The following is a 27276-nucleotide window of genomic DNA, read 5'->3' as shown; positions in this document are numbered from 1 at the left end:
TGAGATGGGTAGTTGTACTACAAGGATCGACTTTGTGTCATCAAGGGTTGTGATTTCCGCCAAGTGCTTCTACATGAGGCACATGATGTTCTCGTTTCTACGCACCGTCGTGAGGGCCCGACATTGGAGAAGTTATCCCGTCTTTTCTTATGAAACAAGATGTTTATCGGTACGGCTGTCAAAAGTCAAAGCAAGATCTCACACCCCGAGCACAAGACATGGTTCCACGCGCAAAGTCCCTGGCGTCCCATACCACCAGAACACACCCATCAGATGTAAGCATGGAGTAGTCTCAAGGCCTCGAGTCTAGGTCTCAGAGCTCTCTCTCAAACTGACCCATAAAGTCATTTATATAGGCCTCCTATAAACTAGGAGACAAATACAGCACACGTCTTATAATAGCTACTTACCCCCACTTAAGATCATAGTCACAAGAAACGGCTGTTTCAGTCCCTAGAAATGCGTTTCTTCGTTTCAAGACCCCATCCGTTTCCATGGCCGTTTCTCGTTCCCCAAGTGATATTGTCATAGGAAACGGCTGTTTCCACCCCTAAAAACTCGTTTCCCCATTTCCATTACTCGAACATTTCCGTTCCCGTTTCTCGTTTCTGGTGACTGCTTAAGATGCCTCACCCATAGGCTATAGCCTATGGTTAACCTAACCTGATGGTTTTAACCCTGGTTAGCCTGGAGACGTAACACCTTGGGTACGAGGAATTACCCAATCCTGACAAGGTAGGTAATTTAATTGGCTAAGACAATTGTCTCTGTGATGTTAGATTCTCCGATTCCTCAAGGAACTCAATTGAGGAATTGTTGTGTTCGTCACAACTCTTCTTCGAGTTGGTATGTTTTTAGTTTTCCTAAGATAGTTGTAGGGATAGTGGATGCAGATTTAATCAGTTACTATGGCAGAGTTTTGAGTGGAAAGTGCATGAATGGTAACCAGATTACGGATTTAGTTGTCACATGTGGTTTAAGTTTCCCTTGTTTACTTCCAAGACTGGAAATATCTTCGACTTGGGAGCCAATTGCTAGTTTACAACATAGGTTTCCCAGTTTTCTTTCTTAGACAGATTTTGTTTCCACGAGTGTAAACATCTGAGGAGGGGAAGGACGTTACATATCTAGTACTAATCTTTAGGATTAGTGGTGTAATCTAACAAGGCTAGGGGAGCCCTAGGATTAGAGGAAGTAGGCTAATACATGCGACTAAGGCTCATGGTTAATGAGACCAAGTATACTGACTATTTATGACTAGATAGTTATTTATAGCAACAGTAGCCGCTATATAAGAAAGCCTCAAACATTTATGCAAATTCTATTTTCTTGAATTGTATTATGATTATGGAGCCGAAGCCTCACACTACGACTTGAGACTTGGGTTATTATTGTTCACAAAGAGTGCTTCGCTCTGTGGTATGTGATGGACCAAGCTTACCATCGAGAACATGATTGGATTCGATGGATCACGGACGATCATGCCAAAGGCCTTAACAAGCAGGCGTTGGTGATATACCAATGCTAACTAGCATGGTTCGTGGGATTGGAGCCTGTCACCATTTGGCCACTAAACTGGTCCACCCGTGCTTTCTCATCATGTATGTACATTGGACTAGTGTCCATGGCAGTTGTATATACCGGGGATTGATGCCACTCATGTGATACTGTGGACTTGGCTTTCTGTTGGGACTTGTGCCTCTGTGTACATGCTCGGAAATGCCTGGTGGAATGGTGTTCCATTGGCTCTAGTATCTCGTGTACTTGCCTGGAGCACGTCTATTTTGGTATAGTCTCGTAAACGGGGATTGTCCATACCAATGCTGCATTGCATAGCATCTTTATGTGCTTGCTAGCAATTGAAATTGCATGTTGTTTTCATGCTTGCTTGACCAATGTGTAGATCCGGGTAAGGAGACGCCCGCCCATGAATCGTGCGTGTGAAACTGTCTACTCACATGGTTATGTGGCATGTGATAGGTGGTAAGTATTGGTCATAAACCTAGCCTTAGGAGTTAACACTAATTTATAAGTGAGTGTGTACACACTTCATTAGGTTTTGGGCGAACAAAACTCACTTATAAATTATGACCAACTCGATGTTCACACACACTGATGTCCCGAGGTGGACAAAACCCAATGTCCACCGCACAGACCTTATCCCCTTTGTACAAAGGGAGTAACCACCTTTCTAGTTTGCTCCACAAAGCATCTACCTGCCACCTAGAGTGGACAACTCACCACCTCACTCTTTCCTCTCTCTAGAAGAAGGCACCTCCTTCATGAGGACTTTTGGGCTGTATTTTCTGCACTTTCTCCTTCCCAACTCCATATCCAAGCTTGCTAAGGTGTTTTCCAAGCTTCCAAGAGTGTTTCCGAGTGCTAATAACTCTCCCACACACTCCCAATGACTGAAATTCAGCAAAACAGCTCTCTTTCTTGCTGTAATTTCTGGTCTTTTTGCTGAAAACCCTAATTTCAGCCTTCCTTTCTCAAGTTGAATCATAGGGGAAGCTTTCCCAGTGTTCCCTTCATCCTCTTAAAGACTTTTGTCGTGAAGAATTGCGACAAATGGAAGATTTCAGCACTCCAAGCACTTCCATCGCAAAGACTTCCGTTGTCATCGACTCTACTTGCAATTGGTAAGCTTTTATGCTTAAATATGAAACAAGTAGCAGGAGGGAGGTGTTAGAAGTCATCTCCTGTCTAGATTTATACACCAAGGCCTTTGTTGTGGGTGTGCCCGCCCTTATGAGGTGTTTTCCCATTTTTCCCCACTCTCCGTATTTTTCTCCTATTTTTCCCATTTTTTCTGAGGCTTGGGAGGGCTGCCAGAGGGTGCCAAGAGCAGTACAGTGCTGGCCGACTGGGTGTTGATCAGTCGTGGGCACTCCTGCTGCTGGCCGACTGGTTTTCATCAGTCGTGGGCACCAGATTGCTGGCCGACTGCATTTATGCAGTCGTGGACCTTTTTATCAGTCGTGGGCTTTTCCTTATGCTGGCCGACTGCCCTCTAGGGAGGTATATATAGGTCCTCAGCCCCCATACCTCATTTGTATCATTCCTCGGGATCTTCTTGTGTATATAGAGCAGAGTTACATGCCTACATCTGTCTCTCTCTTGTGCTGTTTTTCTGCCTGCGTTTTTGCTCTTGTGTTCCCAGATTTGGTCATCATCTCCGCTACATATTCTGGCATGGTATCAGAGCCCTAGGCTCTAGGAGATCTTGGGCGTTTTTCTGAGCAAGAGGGGGAGCAACAGGTTTCTGATTGGTGGACTGTTTTGGGCTGTTCGGGAAGAGGAGAAGCAAGAGGAAGGCGGGCTGATTTGCTGGACAGCCACTTGCAGGTATCAGTTCTTCTTTGTTCCCACCCACCCACCCTTTTCAGAGTACATCCCCGCTATTGCAGATCTGTTTGAGATGGCCGAGAGACATGTGAAGATCCGGACACTCCCCACGTTCCCGGTGGACCGTCAGTTGGACGGGAGCAACTACGGCATATGGAAGGTGATGATGGAATCCGTTCTGGAGTCTTACGACCTCGCCGATTTCGTCGTTGTTGGTATTCCACGGCCGGAAGTAGAGGAAGGGGAGTTACCGTCAACCCGAAAGGACCGGGAGGCCCAGACGCAGATGTGGGATCGCGTCAACGCCAGGGTCCGTTCGTTTATTTTCCTCAACTGCACACCACAGGTAATTAATCATGTAAAGCATATGATGCTGGCCAGAGGTATATGGCAGCATTTGGCCTCACTTTACAACAGGGTATCGCCCATGAAGAGGATTTCCTTGGAAGTACAGATGCGGGTTATGAGCCCTGCAAAGTCGTTGACGATGCGGGAGCATATTAACAAGCTACAGGCTCTTCAGCAGGAAGTTCTTCAGGCTGGGAAGGAGATATCGTCAGAGGACATGGCCATAACGTTGCTGTCACATTTGCCCTCTTCGTACTCAGCATTTTACTCGTCGTTGATTACCAGTGGCAGGCTCAGCACCATCACGTGGGAGGAGCTTGTGCCCATGGTCCTGGACCAGGAGGAACGATTCACGAACCCTCCTCAGGGTGGAGGTTCGGAGGCCTTAACTGGCCAACGGTCGAAAGGCCGTAACTCGAGCAAAGGGAAGGCTTCATCGGAGAAGTCTTCTGAGAAGAAGTCCGACGCTGACCGCGAGAAGCTAAAGGCAGAGAGGACCTGTAATGATTGTGGCGAGAAAGGCCACTACTCGAGGCAGTGTCCCAAGCGGAAGACCGAGAAGGGTGAAGACTCCTCAGCAGCAATCATGAAGACTCCGGCTTTTGTGCACCTGGAGGTGATGGACACCAATGTTTCATTTTCTTCAGGCAGGGAGGAGATTGGAGGACTCTCCGCAACGGATACTCGGGAGTGGATTCTCGATAGTGGTGCTTCCAGGCACATGACTCCTTCCCGTTCCGGTTTACAGGATCTCTGCAAGGTTTCTGGTCATATTCTTACTGGGGAGACGTCCACTATCCCAGTTCACAGTGAGGGCAGGATGGAGATAGTTCCCGATGGCAGAGGGGGGAAGCATTCCTCCCGGGTGTTGTATGTTCCGGCACTTGGTTTTCATCTGTTGTCAGTGCATCAGGTTTGCAAGACTGGCGTACGGGTGGAGTTTGATGAGCATTTTGTTGCTCTCCGAGACAAAGCAACAGGCCAAGTGGTTTGGGAAGGTGGAGTGGAGAATGGAGTTTACAGGCTTTCAGCACTCTCTCTCCCAGGTCCTCAGGTTTGTGATGAGTGGCAGTCTGGTAATGGCTACTCAAGTGTGGATACGCTGCAGGTGCGAGCTTTCCGAGACCAGGTGGTGGATAGCTTGCCAGTAGATGGCAGCAGTTGGCAGGAACTTTCCAGTACTGATGTTGGTAGTTCTTGTGTTCGTGAGTCAGAGGAAGCTGAACAGGTCACTTATGCTCTGATGTCTCGTCGTGTTCGGGACATAGAACTTCCAGTAGTTGAGGATGTTCTTTCCACGGGGACCTTTCGGAAAGCCAGGCACGTGGCAGGTGCTTACTTGCAGAAGGAGGTGGTTTCTCCAGGCTTTGTGGTTCCGGATTCAGAGGGGGTGGTTGACAGGTTTCATCAGGTTTCCAGGACTTGTTTGTGCACCGTAACAGGTGTTGATCCTTGTGAGCAGTGTGATGTCTCTGTGACTCAGAAGCTGTATGGTTCATTGATCTGGTTGATGGACACCGGATTGGAAGGGAGCTTCCTGATGAGGCAGTTGAGCTCTTGGTTGCAGATGTCTCTTTGTGAGGCAGGATTGCGTTTCCTGTGGTTTCTGCAGCATGCGAAGGATCATGGACTCTTGTACACAGGAGGGGGATTGTTGGATGGAGTCCGACTCCGCGGTTGGAGTGACTCGGTTTGGGGAGGAGATCCGGACACGAGGGGATCTACTTCAGGCCCAGGAGCAGTTTTCCAGAGCAGGAGGAGGTTGCATTGCAGGTTTGGGCTTCCACTGGAGGAACCCATGGTCATCCCGAGGCACTTTGTTCGTGAACAGATCGTTGCTGATGACATCTTGCTGGAGTTCTGTTTGACGGAGGACAGTACGGTGGACCTCTTCACGAAGTCGCTCTCTCGGGACTTGCTCAGGCGGCACCCCAGCTCCCAGTGGTTGGTCTCACAGCCAGGAGCTGAGAGGGGGTGTTAGAAGTCATCTCCTGTCTAGATTTATACACCAAGGCCTTTGTTGTGGGTGTGCCCGCCCTTATGAGGTGTTTTCCCATTTTTCCCCACTCTCCGTATTTTTCCCCTATTTTTCCCATTTTTTCTGAGGCTTGGGAGGGCTGCCAGAGGGTGCCAAGAGCAGTACAGTGCTGGCCGACTGGGTGTTGATCAGTCGTGGGCACTCCTGCTGCTGGCCGACTGGTTTTCATCAGTCGTGGGCACCAGATTGCTGGCCGACTGCATTTATGCAGTCGTGGACCTTTTTATCAGTCGTGGGCTTTTCCTTATGCTGGCCGACTGCCCTCTAGGGAGGTATATATAGGTCCTCAGCCCCCATACCTCATTTGTATCATTCCTCGGGATCTTCTTGTGTATATAGAGCAGAGTTACACGCCTACATCTGTCTCTCTCTTGTGCTGTTTTTCTGCCTGCGTTTTTGCTCTTGTGTTCCCAGATTTGGTCATCATCTCCGCTGCATATTCTGACAGGAGGAACCGGATTATAAGATCACATACCCTGTGTAGTGTTCTCTTGTCCTACATGCTCTCTTGCATATTGTTGCTACCATGTGTTGGTGGAACAATAGAGAGCAGATGGTAAGGAACATGGGCACTTGAGAGGATAGTGTGAGTTGCAAGTCTACACCGACAACCACTTGTTTGCAATACTGTATTCATATGCATTGGTATGGAAATCTGGTCAGAAATGCCCATGACACTACGTACTTAATTCTCCCAAGATCTATATACTTTATTTAAGGGAGGGACCGGCCGTTCTGGCTCATTGTGTGTCTCTTGTCAATTCAGCAAATTACTTCTTGTATTGAGCATATGCCCATCAAATCTTTGTGTATTTAAGTGTACTAATTAGCATTGTGTTCAACCAAATTACATTGGTATCAGAGCATATGGTTCTCGTTCACTTCTATCGTAAAAGACGATCACCGTAGAAGTACGAACACGGGATCTGCTCCTGCGAGCTCCGCCTCCTCCCCCCTCCCGCTGCTTCTCACCGTCGCGCCCCCCCCTCTCCCCCCCGCCTGTCTCCCGCCTTCTCCTCCGCCCTCTCCCCCGCCTCCTTCCTCGCATCCTTCCTCGCCATCTCTCCCCCGCCTTCTTCCTCGCATCCTTCCTCGCCATCTCTCCCCCCGCCTTCTTCCTCGCATCCTCCCCCGCCATCTCTCCCCCCCCCCCCCGCCTTCTCCTCCTCCGCCTCCTTCCTCGTTTCCTCCCCCGCCATCTCCCCCCCCCCCCCCCCCGCCTCCTTCCTCGCTTCCTTCCCCCACCATCTCTACCCCCCCGCCTTCTCCTCCGCCTCGCTTCTCTCCCCCGCCATCTCTACCCCCCCCCCCCCCCCCGCTGCGCGCTCTTCCCCCCCGCCTTCTCCCTCGCCTCCCCTTCCGTCTCACCCCTCCCTCCACCGCTAGCTCCCCCGCCTCAGCCCCCCCCCCCCCCCCCCCCCCGGCGGCTCCGCCCCCGCTATCCTATAACCTTCCGCCTCTCCGTTTCCTCGTAGGGTTGTGTCCCTCCCGTTGGTGACCCCGGTTTCTGGCCTTTTCCCTCTGGAGGACTCCATGGAAGCCGCTCCGACTACCCCTGCCGATTCCGGTCTCCATCTGCAGTTCACAGCTGCAGATCATCAGTTGTTTGTTTCCACAGTATCCGCTCTTGAGGCCTCCTCCTTGGTCTGCAAGATAGTGGGTAGCCGTCCGATGCGGAGAGAGCTTCGCGACCTTCTGCAAGGCAGCCTCGTTGGCGTGCCTGCCAAGATCGTCAGCGTCGATTTTTTGGGACGTGGCTACTACCAGGTGGATTTCGAGTCCCCCCAGGCAGCTCAGATGGTGCTGGCTCGGAGCCCCATTGCCCTCCGCTCATCCCGGGTGTTCCTGGCGCGATGGACTCACGGTTTCGACCCCGCTTCTGACCCGCTAGCAGGCGCGACAAGTTTCCCCATCACTATCTGCTTTCCTGGACTCCACACGGAGTACTTGCCCCTTTTGTCATCCATTGGCAAGGCGTTCGGACAGGTGGTGGAGACGCCTCAGACAGCGGCTTTAGTGATAGCTCGGGCAGCAGGAATCCCGGCCATTCGTGTTGTGGTTCCGTCACCGGAGTCCCTCCCGAAGACGATCCTCCTCCCTTGTCTTTCTGGAGGACATCTGATACAGCGCGTGGAGTATTCGGGCCTCCCCGGCCAGTGCTACAGCTGTCGGGAGATGGGCCACCTCGCACGCGCCTATCCCCGCAAGGGGGTTCATCCTTCACGCTCTGCCGCCTCTGGACCCCCTTCAGGAGACCCGAGGGGTGGCCATCCACCTCAGAGACCGGACATCCCTGGCTCGTCTCAGCAGGCGCCATCATCTGACGAGCAGGCCCCAGCGGAGGATGCCGCGCAGACCCAGGAGGCTGGCGGATGGCAGGAGGTTCGCCGGCGGAAACGCCCGGCCCACAGGGACCGTCGCAGACGCCAGCAGGCAGCACAGGCTGGCGGACAGGCGACTCCGGCTGGCGTCCAGGCACCTACCCGCACTTATGCTCCAGTCAGGGATAGGCGGCCAGCAGGTCCCACCCCGATGGACGAGGATTCAGACTCAGTGCCCGTTGAGGCCGCCGGTGGAGCCCCCCACGTACCCCGCTCCCGCCTCCCCCCGCGGGGGGCCCCGCCCCCTCCATGGAGCAGATTCCTGAGGATCCCGGTCCGCACTCTGCGACCCCCGGCTCCTCTTCCCCTCACTCAGAGAGCACTCCTTCCACCCCCCCTCTCCCCCCCCAGCCCCCCCCTCCCGCCTCCCCCGGCGGCCCCCCCTGACACCTATCCTCTGGCAGATGCCTCTCCATCCTCTCCTCGCTCTCCCCCCTCCTCTCCGCGAGCCACCATCCCTCCCTCGGCCTCTCCAGGATACTCCGCCAGACCGCCCACTGCCCCGGGGCAGCGCAGCTGGGTAGGCCAGAGTTCAGTCCAGCGGCTGTTCAACCGCCACTCCGGGCCGGTGGAGATGGCGATCCTAGCTTCGCCCGCCACAGAGTTCTCTCCAGCCTCCCCTGGGGGGGCCCCGCGAGTGATGGGGCTCCCAGTGGATTACGGTTTTTTCAGGTGTCTCCAGCTGGATGCTGGCCCGTTCGAGACACTGGTCGCGCCCTTGCGAGTTTGCGTGGTGTGCCATCCCTCTCGTTCTCCTTCAGTGGTGAGCAGCATGGTGGCCTTCTCCTTTCCTCTCAGTGTTGCTCCAGACACAGCATGGGATTGCAACTCTGTAGAGGAAGTTTTGCGTGATCAGATACTGGAGTTTTCTCACCACTTCAGTGACTTGGGGCTCATGGACCTATTGCAGACCCGATTACACTCAGCCCGCATGAGCTTGTTTGGTATAGGAGATTGGCGGGCGGATCCGGTCCACACCTCAGTTGAGGCGGTGCTACTGATTCTCCTCCATGCCGCCCCGAGGGTGCAGCCTACCTTTAGATACATATATGTAGAGGATTGGTCTCACGCCTATGCCCTGGACAGGGCGAAGGCGGAGTGGGGCTGGACACAGAGACAGGTCACCCTCTTTTTGGAGAGACTCCGCACCCGGACAGACAGTGACTATTCTCCCTCCAAGCCGGCGCCCAAGACTCACAGAGTGGAGGGCAGATCATCCGGGCCGGCTGAGAGGGGTGAGCCAATGGCGGCTGCTTCACTTGCCATAGCTCATCCATGAGGATCCTCTCATGGAACATCCAGGGTCTTGGTGGACATCGCTACTACATTGGTCGGGGCAGACTTCGCGAGGAGATCCAGAGGGCTCTCGTTGGAGGACCCATAGATATCCTTTTCATCCAGGAACACCACCTTTCTGCCGGGCGTACCCGCACTTGCGGGAAGATCTTGCCAGGCAGGAGTCACACTTTTTGGTCACCGGCATATGGCTCCCAGGGGAACCAGGGTGGAGTATGCATCTCAGTCAACGAGCAGCTTCTATCCGAGGTTGTGGATTCTGGCACTCTCGTCCAAGGTCGAGCGCAGTGGATCATCCTTCGGGTTGGGGAAGACCGCATTGGCTTCCTCAACTTCTACGCCCCTAATGGGGCGACCGGGAGAGCCGAGTTCTGGAGCACCATTAGGCAGTCCCTCCCCATGGCAGACCATTGGTGCCTAGGGGGGGATTGCAACATGCTGGAGCATGCAGAGGACAGGATGGGGGGCAGCCAGGAGACCATTCATGGGCCGGAGCTCGCTGCCTAGGAGGAACTAGTGCTGCAGGTGAGAGGCCAGGATCCGTGGACTCTCTCGGAGTTTGGCAGGTTGCAGGGGAGTTTATCTTTCTCGCGCTCGGATAGACGGGCCACAGGAGTTAACCTTTCCCGCATCGACAGGTTTTACATTGATGAGTGGGCTTGTGATAGAGGTGGCAATGTGGGCATACTTGCAGGCTCCTCGTTTTCAAACCACTTTCCAGTGCTTCTCCAGATCGAGGACCCTGCGAGAGGACAACGAGGCCAGAGCGTCCGGATTCCAGATTGTCTCATAGAGGAGCCCGAGATTGCGACCAGAGTTGAGCAGGTCTGGCAGGAGCTGCAGTTCAGGAGAGGATCGGCAGCCAGCGATCTTGCCAGGGGTTTGCAGGAGATCAGTAGGATGCTCAGACAGGCTGCCCTGGACCGTCTGGAGGCTTTCAGAGAGCAGGAGAGAAGCCTGCGGAGGAGTCTAGCTTCCCTTCAGAGACTCCAGGAGAGGGATCCTACGAGCCCTTGGATTTCAGAGCAGATGGAGTTAGCTCGCACAGAGATCAGGTCCATCGAGGAGAGGAGGGTGGAGTTCCGATTCCATGCTCGGGCTTCTTTTTGGACAGAGGCTGGAGACAGAGTGACTCGAGATTTCTTTGAGGCGACAGGGCCTCGCTTCAGACGAGAGGGTCTCAGGCGTCTTCGGCAGGCTGATGGCCAGGTAGTGGTGGATCCCCCCAGGGTTCGGGCGATAGCCACAGATTTTTACAGGGATCTGCTCTCTGCTGAGCCAGCAGATGATAGGGTGAGAGAGGCTCGGGAGGCAGTCTGGAGCTTCACGAGACCGGTTGTGCCGGCCCATTTGCAGCACTCCCTTCTCTCCCCCTTCTCGGATACGGAACTGGAGGAGGCCCTTCAGGCACTTCCTCGGGGCAAATGCCCAGGAGAGGACGGTCTCTCAGTGGCTTTCTTCCAGAGGTACTGAGGTCTCTTGCATAGGGGTTTCAGATTGGCATTCCAGGAGATTATGGAGTCGGGAGACATGCCGGACAGCATGGCAGAGGGGTTGATTCACTTGATCCCCAAAGAGGGAGGAGACAGACTAGAGATTAGACAGTGGAGACCGATCACCTTGCTAGGCACGGCCTACAAGGTCCTAGCTAAGGCGATCAGCAGGCGGCTTCAGCCTCACCTTCCGGACATCATCCACTCCACGCAGACAGGCTTCATCCAGGATAGGAGCATCCTGGATAACATCCTCTCTTTCTGGGAGGCTACGGCTTTGGCTAGATTTCGGCAGGAGGATCTGGCAATGCTCCTTCTCGACTTCGAGAAGGCATATGATCGGGTGGACTGGGCCTTCTTGGAAGGCACTATGGAGAGGATGGGCTTCCCCCCTCAGTGGATCCGTGGGGTCTCTGCACTCTACACATCGGCTCATAGCCAGGTGCTGATACAAGGCGTGCGCGGAGAGAGGTTCCAGCTCTTGCGCTCGGTGCGGCAGGGGTGCCCCTTGGTGCCCTTTCTTTTTCTTTTTGTGGCGGAGGCCATGAGCACTTTTTTGACGGCACAGGATACAGGTTTGCGGGGCCTCCAGCTCCCCATCCGCACCTCGGAGGTGTTGGGGTAAAGGCGTTATGCCCACCCTTATAGTGTGTACAAGCCCATAAGTTATAGTACATAGTACACTTAGTACTTTTAATGTACTAAGTGCACTATGTGTACTAGTGCAATATACATGTGTGATAGGGGAGTCACACACTCATGCCATTGATGAGTTGACCTTGTTGTTTCTCTGTGTATGTCTCCCATGAATGAACTCTAACCCTAATTGCTGTTTTCTCCCCATCAACTGGTATCAGAGCATAGGTTGCTGTTTTGATCCTCTTCCTTCTCCCTAGAGCCTTCAATTTTTTTTTTGCTGCCCTGCACTGGAGGTGTCTGAAGCGAAGGCTACAGGAGGAAAACCTGCAGTTGGCTAACCTTGGTTGTTGCAAGCAGCACGTCGACTTCAAACGTGTAGAAGGCGCACTGCGAAGCAAAGCCAAAGCAGCAAGCGATTGACTTCAGGCGTGTAGGCGCTAGGCGATTCGGCTGGCTACTTGAGTCGGCGACAGCTAGGCGAAGGCACACGAGCGAAGTAGCGCTAGATTCGTAGCGTAAGGCGCTAAGCGAAGACGTCCATCAACAGAACCCATTTGCGGAGACGTTCTACTACGTGGGCGTAGAGGAGGTGAAGGTGGGCGGCGTGGCGCTGATCATTCCAGCGGACGTGTGGAGAATCGACGGGCAAAGCAACGGGGGGACGATAGTAGGTCCAGCACGACCCTCCACCACCCGTCTTGTAGCTTGGCACTAGCCGAGCGAAGCGCACAGCAGCCCAGCGATGGCTTTGTGGAAGAAGGCCCTTCTCTCTCACAAAGCAGCAACGTGAGTCCAAAGCGGGAAAGCTCAGTGATGGCAGAGACAGTTTCTTCCTCTCAGCAGACAACGGTGTATGTCTACAGTGAGAGCACCGGATGTTTCAGTCTGACGAAGGCAGCCGATGCTGAATGGACCCTTGTGATGCCGTCATAGCTTTCTGCAGCAGCATCAGCATCAGCATCAACCCCTTTCCTGGATCATATTGCCCATTTCTGCACAACAGCAGCAAAAATTCATCAAACACAATTTTCCTGCAACAAAAAGAAAAATCAGAAAATTACAAGGTATTTTCCTCAATTTTTTTTTGGGATTTGCAATTGAGCAAGTACAATCAACAATTGAGCAGGTACAGGTGCCCAATTGCTCAATTTTTGAGCAAAATTGGCAAAATTGGGTGACATTGGTCACAATCAGGTTCAATTTGCAGGAAATTGGATGTCGAAATTTGGGGCTTTTGATGTAATTGTGCAATTAAGCACTCATACATGCTGTATGATGTGAAAAATTGCACATTTGGGCAAAATTGCAGCAGATTGCAGTGCAAATCAAGGGGCTTTTGTGCCGATTTGGTAGATTTGCATGCAGGCAATCGCATTTGATGCTGTGGATAATGTGTTGATGCCTTACAAGCACTCAATGTGCCTGTAAATCAAGGGGCTTTCATGTATTTGATGTATATGTGGCCAGGGGGAAGCATCGTGAACACTCTGGATGCCTTCATGTGCGTCAATGTACCATGTATGATCAGAAATTGATCTTAAATCAAGGGGCTTTTCAAGTTTGTATGCTTGTTGAGCTTGGCAAAGCAACAGGCAAGACATTTATGCCTTGAATCCTCAAAAATCAGCTTGCAGTCAAGGGGCTTTTGCCCAATTTCTGTTCGGGACTGTTGTATGCAGTGTTCGGGACTGTAAAAGTCTGATTTTCACTCATTTGGACAGCCAGGAGAGCATTTATTGCTATTGTACCTGTTGGTACAGATTTGGCACAGCTTTGTGCATGTTTTTGGCATGGCTGTACACTGTTTTGAGTGACCAAAAGGTTCAATTTCAGCTACTGAACTTGCCGGTACAAATTTGGTACATCATTTGTGAGCAATTGGTACTGTTGTACAATACTTTGGAAGGGCAACAGAGCACATTTAAAGTGCTGTCCAAAATCTGCAGCAACCAGTATTTGGTGTTTTCATCACAAAAAGTGGGAGAAAAGTTGCATTTGTGCTTCCGCAGTGGGAGATAAAGCTTGGGAGAACAACTGTGAGCACTTTGTGTGCTTTTGGTGCAGTGTTTGCACATTTTCAGGGAGTCAGGCATTTACAGGTTGCATTTTGCTATGGCAACCACAGGTGAGAGCTCTTCATTGCTTCACATCAAGAAGCTTGAAGGCTCGCATAATTATGATATTTGGCAAACCCAGTGCTACAATGTGTTGCTCCAGAAAAAGCAGCACAAGCCTATTAAAGAAAGGGGTGTAATGCCCGCTTCTCTTACTGCTGAAGAGTGGGAAGATATGGATGAGCTGGCAAGATCTACTATCATGTTGTCTGTGTCAGACTCATTACTTTTCAGCATTCGTGAAGAGAAGACAGCTTGGGGAATGTGGCAGAGATTGCAGGACTTGTATGCCCAACAAAGTGCCTCAAGCAAAGTGTATTGGTTGAAGAAACTCATAGGCCTTCAGATGAAGGAAGGGGCGTCTATGACAGCCCATCTAAATGAGTTTAATGGTATTGTCAGCCAGGTCATTAATCAAAAGTTGGCAATGGACGATGAGTTCAAAGCCACTTTTTTGTTATGCACTTTGCCAGAGAGTTGGGACACATTCAGGACAGCCACTAGCAATTCGAATGCTATGCTGTCATATGCAGATGTTGAGGGTGCTCTTCTTCAAGAAGAGATGAACAGGAAAAACAACTCTCTTGGAAAGTCCAATGCAATGAATGCACGTGGGAGATCCCAGCAAAGGGGGAAAAGCCAAGAAAGGGGAAGGAGCAAGTCTCGCTCCAAAAAGGATTTGGAATGCCATTATTGTGGCAAGAAGGGACACATCAAAAAGCAATGCTACAAATGGAAAAATGATCAAAAGGAAAAGGGAAAAGGCAAAGACAAAGAGAAAGATGAAGCCAAAGATGTAAAGCCAAAGGGCAAAAGTGGAGTCAAGATTGAAGAAATCAATGTGTCACATGCAGGTGGCAGTGAGGATGAGGTCCTATTTACTTCTTCACTTGATGCCCATTCACTTCTTACAGGTGGTCATGGTATGCACTCATGGATCATTGATTCAGGTGCCTCCTTTCATGTCACAGGTTGCAGAGACTTGTTTGTCAGGTATACTGCTGGCAATGAAGGAGTGGTTTATTTGGGTGATAACCATGCATGCAAGATTCTTGGCAGAGGTGATGTGAGGCTTGTATTTTCAGATGGCTCACAGCTTATGCTCCATGATGTCAGGCATGTGCCTGAGATCAAGAAGAATCTGCTTTCTACTGGACAGCTTGATGATGCTGATTATGTTACCACATTTGGTAGTGGAAAGTGGAAAATTAGTAAGGGCTCACTGGTTGTTGCCAGAGGCTCTAAGGTGGACACTCTTTACTTTATGCATGCAGGTGTTTGTCACCATGCTAATGTAAATGCAACCGAGCTGCCGGAAATCTCTATGTGGCATGGCCGGTTGGGACACATGAGTGTCAAGGGAATGGAGCAATTGTCTCGTTTGGGTTACTTGCCTTCTCTAAAGTTTTCAAGTTTTCAGTTTTGTGAGCATTGTATATATGGTAGGCAACTACAGTGCCCCCACAAGAAAGCTCTTGGACAGAAAGATGCTCAGTTAGAGCTTGTGCATACAGATGTATGTGAGATGCCTCAGCTTTCTTTGGGAGGGGCAAAATACTTTGTGTCTTTTATAGATGATGCCACACGCAAGGTGTGGGTTTATCCTCTTCGTTTGAAGAGTGATACATTCTCAGTGTTTGAGAAGTTTGTTGCTCTTGTTGAGAATCAAACTGGCAAAACACTGAAGGCTTTGCGTTCCGACAATGGTGGAGAGTATATGTCCAAACAGTTTCAGGACTTTTGTGATGCTAAAGGCATCAAGAGGGAGCTCTCTATTCCTTATGATCCTCCACAAAACGGGACAGCAGAGAGGATGAACAGGACCATTCAGGAGAAGGTCCGTTCTATGTTGTCACATGCTGCATTACCTCATGGTTTTTGGGCTGAAGCTGTTATGACAGCCGTTCACCTTATAAACAGGTCACCTAACACGAGGCTTGGTGGGAAAGTGCCAGAAGAAGTATGGACAGGGAAGCCTCCGTCATACAAGCACTTGAGAGTGTTTGGTTGCGTTGCGTACGTGCACATACGCAGGGAAATGCGCACCAAACTTGATCCTAAGTCTCACAAATGCATATTCCTAGGATATGGTGACAGAGGTGAAATGGGGTATAGACTTTGGGATCCCATGAATAGAAAGATCATACGCAGCAATGATGTCATTTTTGATGAAACATGCATGTATAAGAGCCTGCAAGGCAACAGGAGCCTGGCAGAGTCATCTTTGATGATGATGGACATCATGGACAACAACAAAGGGCTGTAAATCAGCCATTACAGCAGGAAAACCAGCCCTTAAATGGTGCTGAAAATGGTCCAAATGGACAGCCAGATATGGCAGAAGATATCCCTATGGATATACCACAGTTGGAGGAGATACCGGGCATGATATTTCAGCCTTATGGCATGGAACAGGAGCCACCAATGGGTGATATGCAGGCTGGACAGCAACCTGCAAATGATGGTCATTGGGTACGGAGGTCCACTAGACCCTCCAGAGCCCCTGACAGGTTTGTTCCAGGGGTTGACTACTTGATGCTCACTGACTGTGGGGAGCCCTCATGTTACAAGGAGGCTTTACAGAGGGCAGACAAAGCTCTATGGGAGCGTGCCATGAAGTCAGAGATGGATTCTCTGCATAAAAATGGAACTTGGAAGTTGGTGCCTTTGCCTGCAGGCAAGAAGGTTTTGCCATGCAAGTGGGTATACAGGCTCAAAGTTGCACCAGATGCAAAGCCAAGATACAAAGCCAGGTTAGTGGCTAAGGGCTTCAAGCAGGAATATGGTGTGGACTTTGAGGAGATCTTCTCTCCAGTGGTCAAAATGACCACACTTAGAGCTGTGTTGGCTTTGGTTGCGCATGATGATCTGGACTTGATTCAGATGGATGTGAAGACTGCTTTTCTTCACGGTGATCTCCATGAGGAGATATATATGCAGCAACCAGAGGGTTATGCAGTAAGTGGAAAGGAGAAGCTTGTATGCAAGCTGAAAAAGAGTCTTTATGGGCTCAAACAGGCACCAAGAGAATGGTATCATAAATTTGATACATTCATGAAATCACAGAAATTCAGGAGAAGTGACATAGATCACTGCTTGTACACCAAGAAAGCTTTGGATGGCAGTCTATTGATCCTCATCTTGTATGTTGATGATATGTTGATTGCCGGGAAATCTCGTAAAGAGATGGATGCCTTGAAGAAGAGGCTGCATGAGACCTTTGATATGAAGGATCTGGGTGATGCAAATCACATCTTGGGTATGCAGATACTTCGGGACAGAAATCAGCATGTGTTGTATTTGTCTCAGAAGGAATACATTGGCAAAGTCTTGCAGAGGTTCAATATGGACGGGGGGAAGAAGGCTAGTACTCCTTTGCCTCCATATGTGAAACTCAGTGCTATGGACAGCCCACAGTCAGATAGAGACAGGGCTGATATGGCCAAGATTCCGTATGCTTCAGCTTGTGGCAGTCTCATGTATGCCATGGTTGCTACTAGGCCGGACATTGCATTTGCAGTGGGAGTGGTTTCTAGATACATGGCCAACCCTGGCAAGAAGCATTGGGAAGCAGTGAAAGGTGTCATGAGATACCTGAAGGGCACACAGGATTTGTGCATTTGCTTTGGCAAACAGGATGCATTAGTGCATGGTTACACGGATTCGGATTATGCCGGTCATCCAGATAACCGGAAGTCTACTACCGGTTATGTCTTTACATTCACAGGAGGTGCTGTGTCATGGATATCCAGGATGCAGAAGTGCACAGCCTTATCTACTACAGAGGCCGAGTATATTGCAGCCACAGAGGCTTGCAAGGAGGCATTATGGCTATCTCGGTTAGTGGTTGATTTGGGCTATACAGGGGATATTCCATTGTTGCATTGTGACAGTCAGAGTGCCATCCAGTTGGCAAAGAACCCTGTCTTTCATGCAAAGACGAAGCATGTGGATGTGAAGTATCACTTCATCAGAGAGGTGATAGAGAACAAGCAAATTCAGCTTGTTAAGATTCACACGGATGACAACCCGGCTGATCTGTTGACAAAGAGTTTGCCTCCGGAGCGTTTTGCTCATTGCAGACACTTGATGGGCATTGGATGAGGCCAGTTTCAGCCTTGATATGGCCTTGTATATTATCATGTACATGCTGATTTTTTTTTCCTTCATTTAAGGGCACTTTGCCTTTAAGTGGGAGGTTGTTGGGGTAAAGGCGTTATGCCCACCCTTATAGTGTGTACAAGCCCATAAGTTATAGTACATAGTACACTTAGTACTTTTAATGTACTAAGTGCACTATGTGTACTAGTGCAATATACATGTGTGATAGGGGAGTCACACACTCATGCCATTGATGAGTTGACTTATCCCCACATCTCTCTCCCTTGTTGTTTCTCTGTGTATGTCTCCCATGAATGAACTCTAACCCTCATTGCTGTTTTCTCCCCATCAGGAGGAGCTCCTAGACTCGGAGTTTGCGGATGACACTGCTGTCTATCTCCAGGGAGGGGAGGAGAACCTCCGCCGCTTCGCCTCAGCCATGGACAGGTTTTGCAGTGCTTCGGGCGCTTTGATCAACTGGCACAAGTCGTGTGGGTTGTGGGTCAATTCTGTGCCCCCCTTGACTTGGAGGCCAGTTGATGGTTTTCAGTGGCTGCCCCCCGGCACTACAGTGCGCTATTTGGGATGCTATGTAGGCATTGACATATCTCCGGAGCAGCAGATAGCCCCCCTTCTTCTGAGCATTCGGAAGAAGCTTCTGTATTGGAGTACCGCTCGTTTATCTCTGGCTGGCCGAGTGGTTGTGGCCAACCAGGTTCTGCTTGCTACCATGTGGTACATCACTTCTTGCTGGGCCTTCTCTCGGGCGTGCATTGGCCAGGTGCAGAGGCTCATCAGGAACTTTCTTTGGTCCGGTGGCGACGGGCGGCCCGCCAGGGCCAAGGTGGCATGGGCTGTGATCACTTAGCCGAGGGAGAGAGGCGGCCTGGGCATTGTTGATCCTATTTGCCAAAGCCGAGCTTTGCTTGGCAAGTTGGTGGTTCGTGGCCTCCTACCAGGCGCTGAGCCGTGGAAGGAGTTTCTTGTTTCCAGGATTCTCAGCCGCACTCCTCTTAGCGGCCCCTGGACCCCCAGCATCAGGTGGATCTTTACAGAGCAGCGATCCAGAGGAGTGGGCCTTGGCTTCGAGGAGCGTTTTGCAGCTAGCCTTCTGAGGGCCTGGGAGCATCTGAGGCCGTCACTCTTCCAGACTCCCCCGGGCACCGATGAGGAGCGCCTGAGGCAGCCATTGATCTGGAACCCCTTGATCCGACTTCCCAGTGGTCATATGGTTGGATCGCGTTCTCACGTGTCGTGGGGCCCGTTGAGTTCCGGCCCAGCCCAGTCCCTAGACGACTGGATATGTTTTCAGCAGCTGCCTCTAGAGGCTCAGGAGAGGAGACTCAGCGGGATGAGGGGCAGAGAGTTGATGAGGCAGGACATTGAGGCGGCCATCCCCCGGGAGTGGCGGATCCCAGTACAGGACCCTCCACCTCCACAGTGGATGGGCGTCTTTACTCGGCATGAGATCCTTCTAGCGGTCTGCGGCTCAGCAGAGAGAGTCGCCCCACTCACTTTCGAGGTGGGAGAGGGTGGCCAGCTTCAGAGGACCCGACTAGATTTGGATGAGCTCCAGGGTTGTATTTTTCAGAGGGTGCGGGTGGTCGGCTTTCATCAGAGACAGTGGCATGTAGACCCCTCACCGGCCTCGATAGGGGAGGACTTTTCTTGGAGATTATGGGCTTGGGACAGCAGGCCTCTTATTCGCCTTCAGTGGGATCCAGGTGAGTGGCTTTGGCGAGATCCCTACTCGGCCCCTACCAGCCCAGGCATCCCCTTTTCTCAGTACACAGCGAGGCTGAGGCGGTGGATCCAGAGGCACAGGATAGCGGGCACCCCGGCGGCGAGCCTGCATATAGACTCTTCTTCCTGCATCTTCTTTTTGCCATGGGAGGGTTGTCCCACATTTTCCTGTTCCCTACTGTACACCACATGAGTTTGCTCATCCTGTAAAGCATTGGAGGCATGCATTTCATTGTCCCCGCCTCTTGTGTTAGCATCTCCAATATTCACTGTAAGGCTGTCCATAGTGTTCGAAGTGTAGAGATAGCTAGCGTTCACGGTGATCGTCTTTTTTTTTTTTTTGTTTTGGGAAAAACGATCCTTCTATTAGTTAATGAGAAAACGCCATAAGGCTACAAAGCTCACCTCACAAGGAGGGATAATAAACACAGTGAACACTTGAGCTCCACCCCCGTGGCTGGCCGCTCTCTGGGGGAGGCTACCTAGTAGTACATGCGGGAGGTGAGAAGAGCCAAACTGGAGGCCTGTAGTGCCAAGTGACATCCTCGCCCCTCGCGATGAGGAAAGGGCCAGGCTGCCAAGTGCGGAGGAAAGCCTTGCGGCGACCTCTCATGCGATCCGAGTCGCCCTGAAGTTTCCCCCAGTGTCCTCTCAAGGTGTGAATGATGTCCACCCAGAGGGCCTGTATGACCTCCGCAAGTGGAGTCGCCTGGCGGTCAATGGCCTCCCTGCATCGGGCTCTCCATATGTGCCAAGCTGTCATGCTGCTGATCATCTCCCATCTGTGCCCGTCCCCCTCCTGGGAGACTACCGAAGAGAAGTCTGGCGTCGGAACCACCGCCATCGCCCTGTCCGAGACCTGGATGGTCACACTGCCAGGGATGTCCTCGTATCCAAGGGCCGGGCCGCTGTCCGTGGCCCAAGCCACCGCACCCCACGTCACCATCATCTCACCTAGCGAGCCTTCAAAAACCATCCTGAGAGCGCGCTGCCAGACCTGCTGTGCCTGTGGGCAATCCCATAAGCAGTGCCGCTGCGACTCCTGTGCATGGCCGCACCGAGGGCAGGACGCTGGGTGTCTGCCAAAAGCTAGCCAAGCCCCCACAGCCAGTCCTCTATGCGCTGTAAGCCAAAGAAAAAGCGTCACCTTCCGGGGCCGGAAGCTGGCCCAAAGGCGCTGCCAGAAGTCCCTAAGGAAGGCAGGGGATATTGCCGCGAGGATGCATTGGTACATGACCGTTTGAAAGCCAAGAAAGCTGAATCTTATATGGATCATGCAATGGCAATGATTGCTCAAGAGTTGCACATGCAACCGAGGGATGCAGCATGTGCATACTTAGCTCGTACCGAGGATGCCTATGCAGAAAAGACAACATCCCACATGTCTCCTGCTTTTATTGCCCAGTTTGATATTTCTTTCAGTGATAAGGATTTCACTCAAAAATCCATGATCCAGCATGTAAGCATGTTCATGAAAGACACTGCTGCCCATTGGTGGCTCACGAAGAAACTCTCACCGAATCATGTTTGATCATGGGAAGAGTTCAAGGAGAGGTTTTATGCCCAAAATGTGTCTGACTACTTTCCAATGCTTTGTGCCTGGGCTATGCATGCATTTTCTCAACAAAGACACCCCAAAAAATATGTCAGAGGTCTCGTGTTACAAGTAATTGAGGCATCCCACTGCCTGGCTGTAAATGCCGGCCTCAAAAGGCTCTCCAATATCATGCATAATAAGCCGTGCACCTGGTTCTACTGGAGTAGAAATTGGCTTACATTCATCCATGTGAAACCTTTTTAGCAAACTTTTTATGTACTTAGTTTGCTGCATAACAACGCCATCATCTCTATGCATAAACTATATCCCGAGATAGTAGTGTAAAGGCCCCAAATCTTACATATTAAATTCAGCTTTCAAATCAACCTTGAAATCTGAAATTTGTGCTTTGCTAGTCCCTGTTATGAGCATGTCATCTACATACAAGATGACTGAGAATATCGGCACAGGTTTTCTTCACATACAATGTGCTTTCAGCTCGACTATTCACATAACCTTGGCTGGTTAGATGAGCATGTATTTTATCATACCAAGCTCTTGGAGCTTGCTTTAACCCATACAATGCTTTGTGTAACCTGCATACTTTATGTTCCTCACCAGGAACTACAAAACCAATGGGCTGATTTACATATACTTCCTCCTGTAAATCCCCATTTAAGAATGCAGTTTTGATGTCCAATTGATGCACCTTCCATCCTTTATGTGCAACCAATGCACTCACTGATCTCATTGTAGTAATTCTCGAAGTAGGAGCAAAAGTCTCCTCATAATCTATTCCCTTTTTCTGACAATAGCCTTTAGCCACAAGTCTTGCTTTGTACCTGTCAATAGTACCATCAGACTTCCTTTTACTTTTGTACACCCACTTTGTTCCAATGACATTCTTGCCTTTCGGCAAGTCCACAAGATCCCAAGTATTGTTCTTCATGATAGAATAGATTTCATCCTGCATGGCTTACACCCAATGCTCATTCTCCTGTGCTTCTTCATAAGAGGAAGACTCTTCTGAATCAAAGAGACCGCCCATGGCTAATGCAGACTCCCCATGATGCATATTCAATACATAGCTGTAACTAGATCTTGTTCTACCTGTCAGTGGAGCTACAAGTTTGCTATCTTGCAAAGTTTTCAGCAACCATCTTGGCACCGACTTGGCTGTGTCTATGGCTGTTTGCTTCCCTGACAAGATCTTCAACTTCTTCCATAGAAGGGGGCTGAATTGCTGGCTGTCCCACATGTCCTACATGAGGATTTTCTTGTGTAGGGGATGGCTGATCTGAATCCCCCCTAATTGCAATGGCTAATAGCCCATCAAACATGTCATGTATGCTTGTATCATGACTTTTATACAAGCCATTCGTGGGCTGTACTGAATTTTCCGCAAATACCATATCTTTCCTGACAAAAATCCTACGTGTTGTTGCATTATAAAGACGATATCCTTTGCCCTCATTGCTGTAGCCCACAAAAATCCATTTTATTGCTTTATCATCTAGCTTTGTTTGGAGTTGTTCTAGCACGTGTGCATATGCCAAACATCCAAATGTACGCATATAATCCACTCTTGGCTTTCGGCTATACCAAGCCTCAAATGGTGTTATGGTTTTCAAAGCTTTTGTTGGACACCTGTTCAACACGTGAGCCCCACACATTATAGCTTCCATCCAAAAATTGTGAGGCAACTTTTGTGCTTTCACCATGCATCTTGCCATCTCCATGAGAGATTTGTTTTTAATCTCAGCTACACCATTCTGCTGCGGTGTATAAGGCACAATACATTGGTGTTTGATGCTCTTTTGAAGCACATATTCCTCGAATGCATTTGACATGTATTCTCCACCTCTATCTGAGCGGAGTGTTTGGACTTTACATCCATACATATTTTCAGCCATTGCTACAAAGTGTCGAAAGCATGTAAACACCAGTGCTTTCGCTTTCCACGGGTAAACCCAAGCAAACCTGGAGTAGTCATCAATGAATGTGACGAAATAAAGGTGGCCCCCTATGGATGGTGCCCGCATTGGACCACATACATCACTGTGTATGAGCTGTAATTTACTTTCAGCTCTAACAGCTCCATCCTTGGGGAATGGTTTTCGATGCATCTTTCCCAAAATACACCCCTCACATACATGTCTTGTTGGAGACTCATGAGGCGGCATATTATCAACCATATGATGCTTTTGCAAAAGCATCAAACTCCGAAAATTTACATGCCCAAAACGAGCATGCCATAGCACTGCAGCATCATGCATAGCAGAAGTGTGGGCAGCCACTGTATTTGCATCATAAGTGCACTTGTCATAGCTGTCCAGCTTATACAAGCCTTTGTATCGTGTTCCGGAAGTGACTATTTCATAACCCTTTGATGGGTCTTTTACCAAACACTTCCCATCTTCAAATTCAACCTTTAAACCTTGGTCGTTTATGGCTGAGACGGAGAGCAGATTTTTCTTTATCCCTGGAACATACAACACATTTGTCATACATATATTGGCACCATTGGCCGCAACAAGTATGACATTGTCAATTCCCTTTACTCGATATGCGGTATGATCTACACATGATACATTGCGGCCATTTGAAGCATAAACCAAGTGCTCAAATACATCTTTGCATGAAGTGATGTGGCTCGAAGCACCACTATCAAAAAACCATGATATATCATGTCTGTCAAATGCAATGCAAGACATCATTGTCTGAAGCACTTGGTGTGTCACTAGTGCATGTGACCAAAAAAGTGTACTCTTCCTGAATTACATTAGCCGATAGCTGTGCTTTGTCATCAGAAGAGTCTGCTTCTGCATTGCTTGCATCTTTCTTTTTCTCTTTTGCAATCCGCTTTCTACATTCATTGATGACGTGGCCAGGCTTATGGCAGTAGTGACATTTGCCCTTCTTTTTACGCTTGTTTGCATCCGCTTTGTCTGACTTTGCACCACCGGAAGAGGACTGTCCATGACCAACCTTACTAGACTGTTATCCCCCATGCTTAAAGCTCTTTGCTTTACCCTTATCCTTGGCTGTAAATGCCTCGTCTCCACCACGGTTGCTAGATAGGTTTGCCCTTGTTTTCTCTTCTTGCAAGAGTAAACACACCAGCTCTTCAAAAGTGACGGGATCACCACCTCCTCTCATAGAGAGGTTGAAAGAGGTGTGAAAGCCCAAGTAGGAAGGTGATAAAGAATGAAGAGTGTTGGTGACCAGCTATCTGTCTGGGAAAACCTCATCAATGTTGAGCAATTGTTCCTGCAAATCTTTCACTTTGGTGAGATGATCTGACATGGAGTCACCCTCATCCATAGAAAGAAGATCCAATTGCCTCTTCAAGTAGGCAACTCTTGCCTCATTGTGTACCTGATACATTGCTTCCAATGTGTCCCATGCAAGCTTCCATGTCTTGGAAGACGGAATGTGTGGAATAATAGACCTTTTCACTGAAAGGGCTATCAAGGACATGGCTTGTGCATCCCTAGACTCCCAGGGAGATAGAGATCCTAGGACTACAAATCTCTTTTGGCGGGCCTTATTTGATAACATGGACACCAAACTGGACTTCTTATTAGCTTATCACCCTCAAACGGATGGGCAAAGTGAGGCTGCAAATTCAGCCGTGTGGCGGATCAGAAGTCTTCTTGAGAGAAGTACTTACCACTTGTCAAATTTACATACAACAACACGGTGCATGCATCTACGAGAAAGGCCCCGTTTGAGATTGTTTATGGTAAGGTGCTTTTGCCACCCATCCTTTGCAAAAAGGATGAGATATTTGCAACTGATGAGTATGTAAGAGACTTGGATATTGCTTTTGCTCAGGTGCGGACAGCCATTGCAAGGTCACAAGACAAGCATAAAAAGGCTAGCGACAAGCATAGGAGGCAATCGGATGTTAAAGAGAATGATTGGGTATTGCTGAAATTTGAGAAAGCAAGACTTGCAAAGAGGCCTGGCAAAGAGAGTGCATATCCTAAGCTTGCAACCAGGTACTATGGGCCTTTTCGAGTGATCGAGAAGATCAATGAAGTGGCTTTCAGATTGGCATTGCCTAGCCATTGGCACATACACAATGCTTTTCATGTGAGTCTCCTTCGCAAGTATGTAGAGCCGAAGCCCAGTGAAACGGTCATTGAGGATCCACTAGAAGTGGATGAGCTTGAGGAGATCTTGCAGCCAGAGTAGATCGTGTATCACAAGGGGTACACTCAAGGGACTATCAACTGTTTTTCAGCATGCCGACTGGCTGCCTGGGGCCATATAAAATGGCCCCTTGCCCCCCACACTATTCATCTTGTATTCCGGGATTTTCTTGTGTATATAGCAGAGTTATACGCTTCTCTCTCTCTCTCTCTCTCTCTCTCTCTCTCTCTCTCATTTCTGCGTTTTTTTGCTGTGCACTTGCTCTAGGTGTTTTCAGATCTTGTCTTCATCTCCGCTGCATATTCTAACATGGTATCTGAGCTCTAGGCTCTTGGAAGATCTTGGGAACTATGTGAGCAAGAGGGGGGCTGTTTGTAGTGCTGATTGGAGGACTGTTTTGGGCCATACGGGAAGAGGAGAAGCAAGCGAAAGGCGGGCCGTGTTGCTGGACAGCCACCTGCAGGTCTACGCGAGTGTAGAATGATGACTACCAAACCAAGAGCAAAGCTTGTCAGGTATATCCCTACCTGCATCCAAGGGAGTGAAAAATCCTCCTCCAAGAAGTTTCGCCACATCGTGCTCGGAATCATTAAGCCCTTGTTGAGAAGCACGAGCCTCAGTAGACGCCAAATCCGGAACAATAGGCACTTGGGGTTGCCGACTCTATCCAATCGAGACTATTAGAAATGGCTTCCATGCTTACTTTGAGACCCTGAAGTAAACCTGCAAGCTTTACGTAATCCATAACAACTCACCCGAAACCAGGGATAAAGAATGATGGCGAAGGATGAAATCCTTTCACACTGAGAAAGGGTCAGTGGGATAAGGGGGGTCACCCTACTCCACGAATACCAAAAAGAACCCAAATAATTATTTTTCCCAAACCCAGGATTGCGCCACTCATGGAGCCTCGGGACTCTACCGTATCCAAGAAGTCAATGCACACGGGTGCCAAAAAATACAAAATTGCAGGCCCATAGATATGTCTATGGAGAAGGAACAAATGAGGGGGGTCTCTCTTGGATCATTTTGTCAAAAAAAATCATGCCTTCAAGCAAAGTACTTTTTTGAGTGATCAAGGACCCCTCAGTCAATGGAGTGCACTTGCTCCTCAACACCCAAAATTCTTCTCGATGGTAATTCTCACTTTCTTATTGATACCAAGTGGTTGTGCCTCACTAATTGAATATTTAAAGCGCTCGCAAGATAGGCAATACCTCAAACCTAGCATTGACATTCGGACTTTTGACTCACTACAACTTCACTATTAAAAACTTTATCTATATTGAGTAACATACTGAGTAAATTCATACCATAATGTAATACCTCTTTAATGGCAGTATCAGATGGAGAAGATGCTTTTGCATCATAAAAAAGGGGTTGACTTGAAGTATAAAAATCCATAATAGCTGCAAACACCTCTGGCTTCAAAAGATCCCAAGATAAATCTTCAGCCTTTGTAACAGTAACAAAATCTGAGCCAAAGAACACACGATTGATTCCTGCAAAAGAAAAAAAACTCCCAAATTTTAAAATGAAAATCTTTTCACCTTGGCCTTCACAGTTGATAAAAAACTTCATTTAAAACACCAGGTCCTTTCCAGAAAAACCATGTTGTAAATTGAATTATAGTTTGAATGATAATAATAATATCGTGTTAAACCAGCTGTAAACCCAACCCCTGCTTTAAAATCCAATGTACCGTGCTATATCAGGGCTGAGAGGCCAAATACAGCTAACTACGAATGTATGCAGCTACTTGGGTCCCAAACTATGACTGTATGCAGCTACTTGAGTCCGAAACTATGAATGTATACAGCTGCTTGGGTGGGTCCTGAACTATGAATGTATCTTTTAAATTCAAGACCTAAGCAAACAATGAAGCTGTGCTGTGCTAGAGGTGACAGCTAAACACAGATATCTAAGTCCTTAACTGTGTCCAAATTCAGCCTCGAAACACACAAACTTTTCTAGCATCTGAACAAAGACAGTAACCTTCCCAGTAAGAAAAATATGTGGTTTTGAAGTATAAGTGTGAAGTTATTGCTAAACCTTAACAGAAAACATAAGCAGATCTAAT

At 49.3% G+C, this 27276-nt stretch overlaps 1 protein-coding gene across 1 annotated transcript in view; it reads right to left on the bottom strand.

The window, feature by feature from the left end:
• LOC147618510 (nifU-like protein 4, mitochondrial) overlaps positions 1 to 27276 on the bottom strand; it is a 94226-nt gene that overhangs the window by 51168 nt on the left and 15782 nt on the right. Inside the window, exon 3 of the mRNA XM_086774965.1 lies at positions 26523 to 26698. Within this exon, the coding sequence (XP_086631091.1) occupies positions 26523 to 26698 (176 nt within the window). The remainder of the gene's footprint in view (positions 1 to 26522; positions 26699 to 27276) is intronic.

Source organism: Cibotium barometz, chromosome 35, assembly GCF_041138505.1.
Source record: "Cibotium barometz isolate CiBa-2024 chromosome 35, ASM4113850v1, whole genome shotgun sequence".
Classification (NCBI taxonomy): domain Eukaryota; kingdom Viridiplantae; phylum Streptophyta; class Polypodiopsida; order Cyatheales; family Cibotiaceae; genus Cibotium; species Cibotium barometz.
The sequence above is the reverse complement of the archived record's forward strand: the minus strand, read 5'-3'. Positions and strand labels throughout refer to the sequence as shown.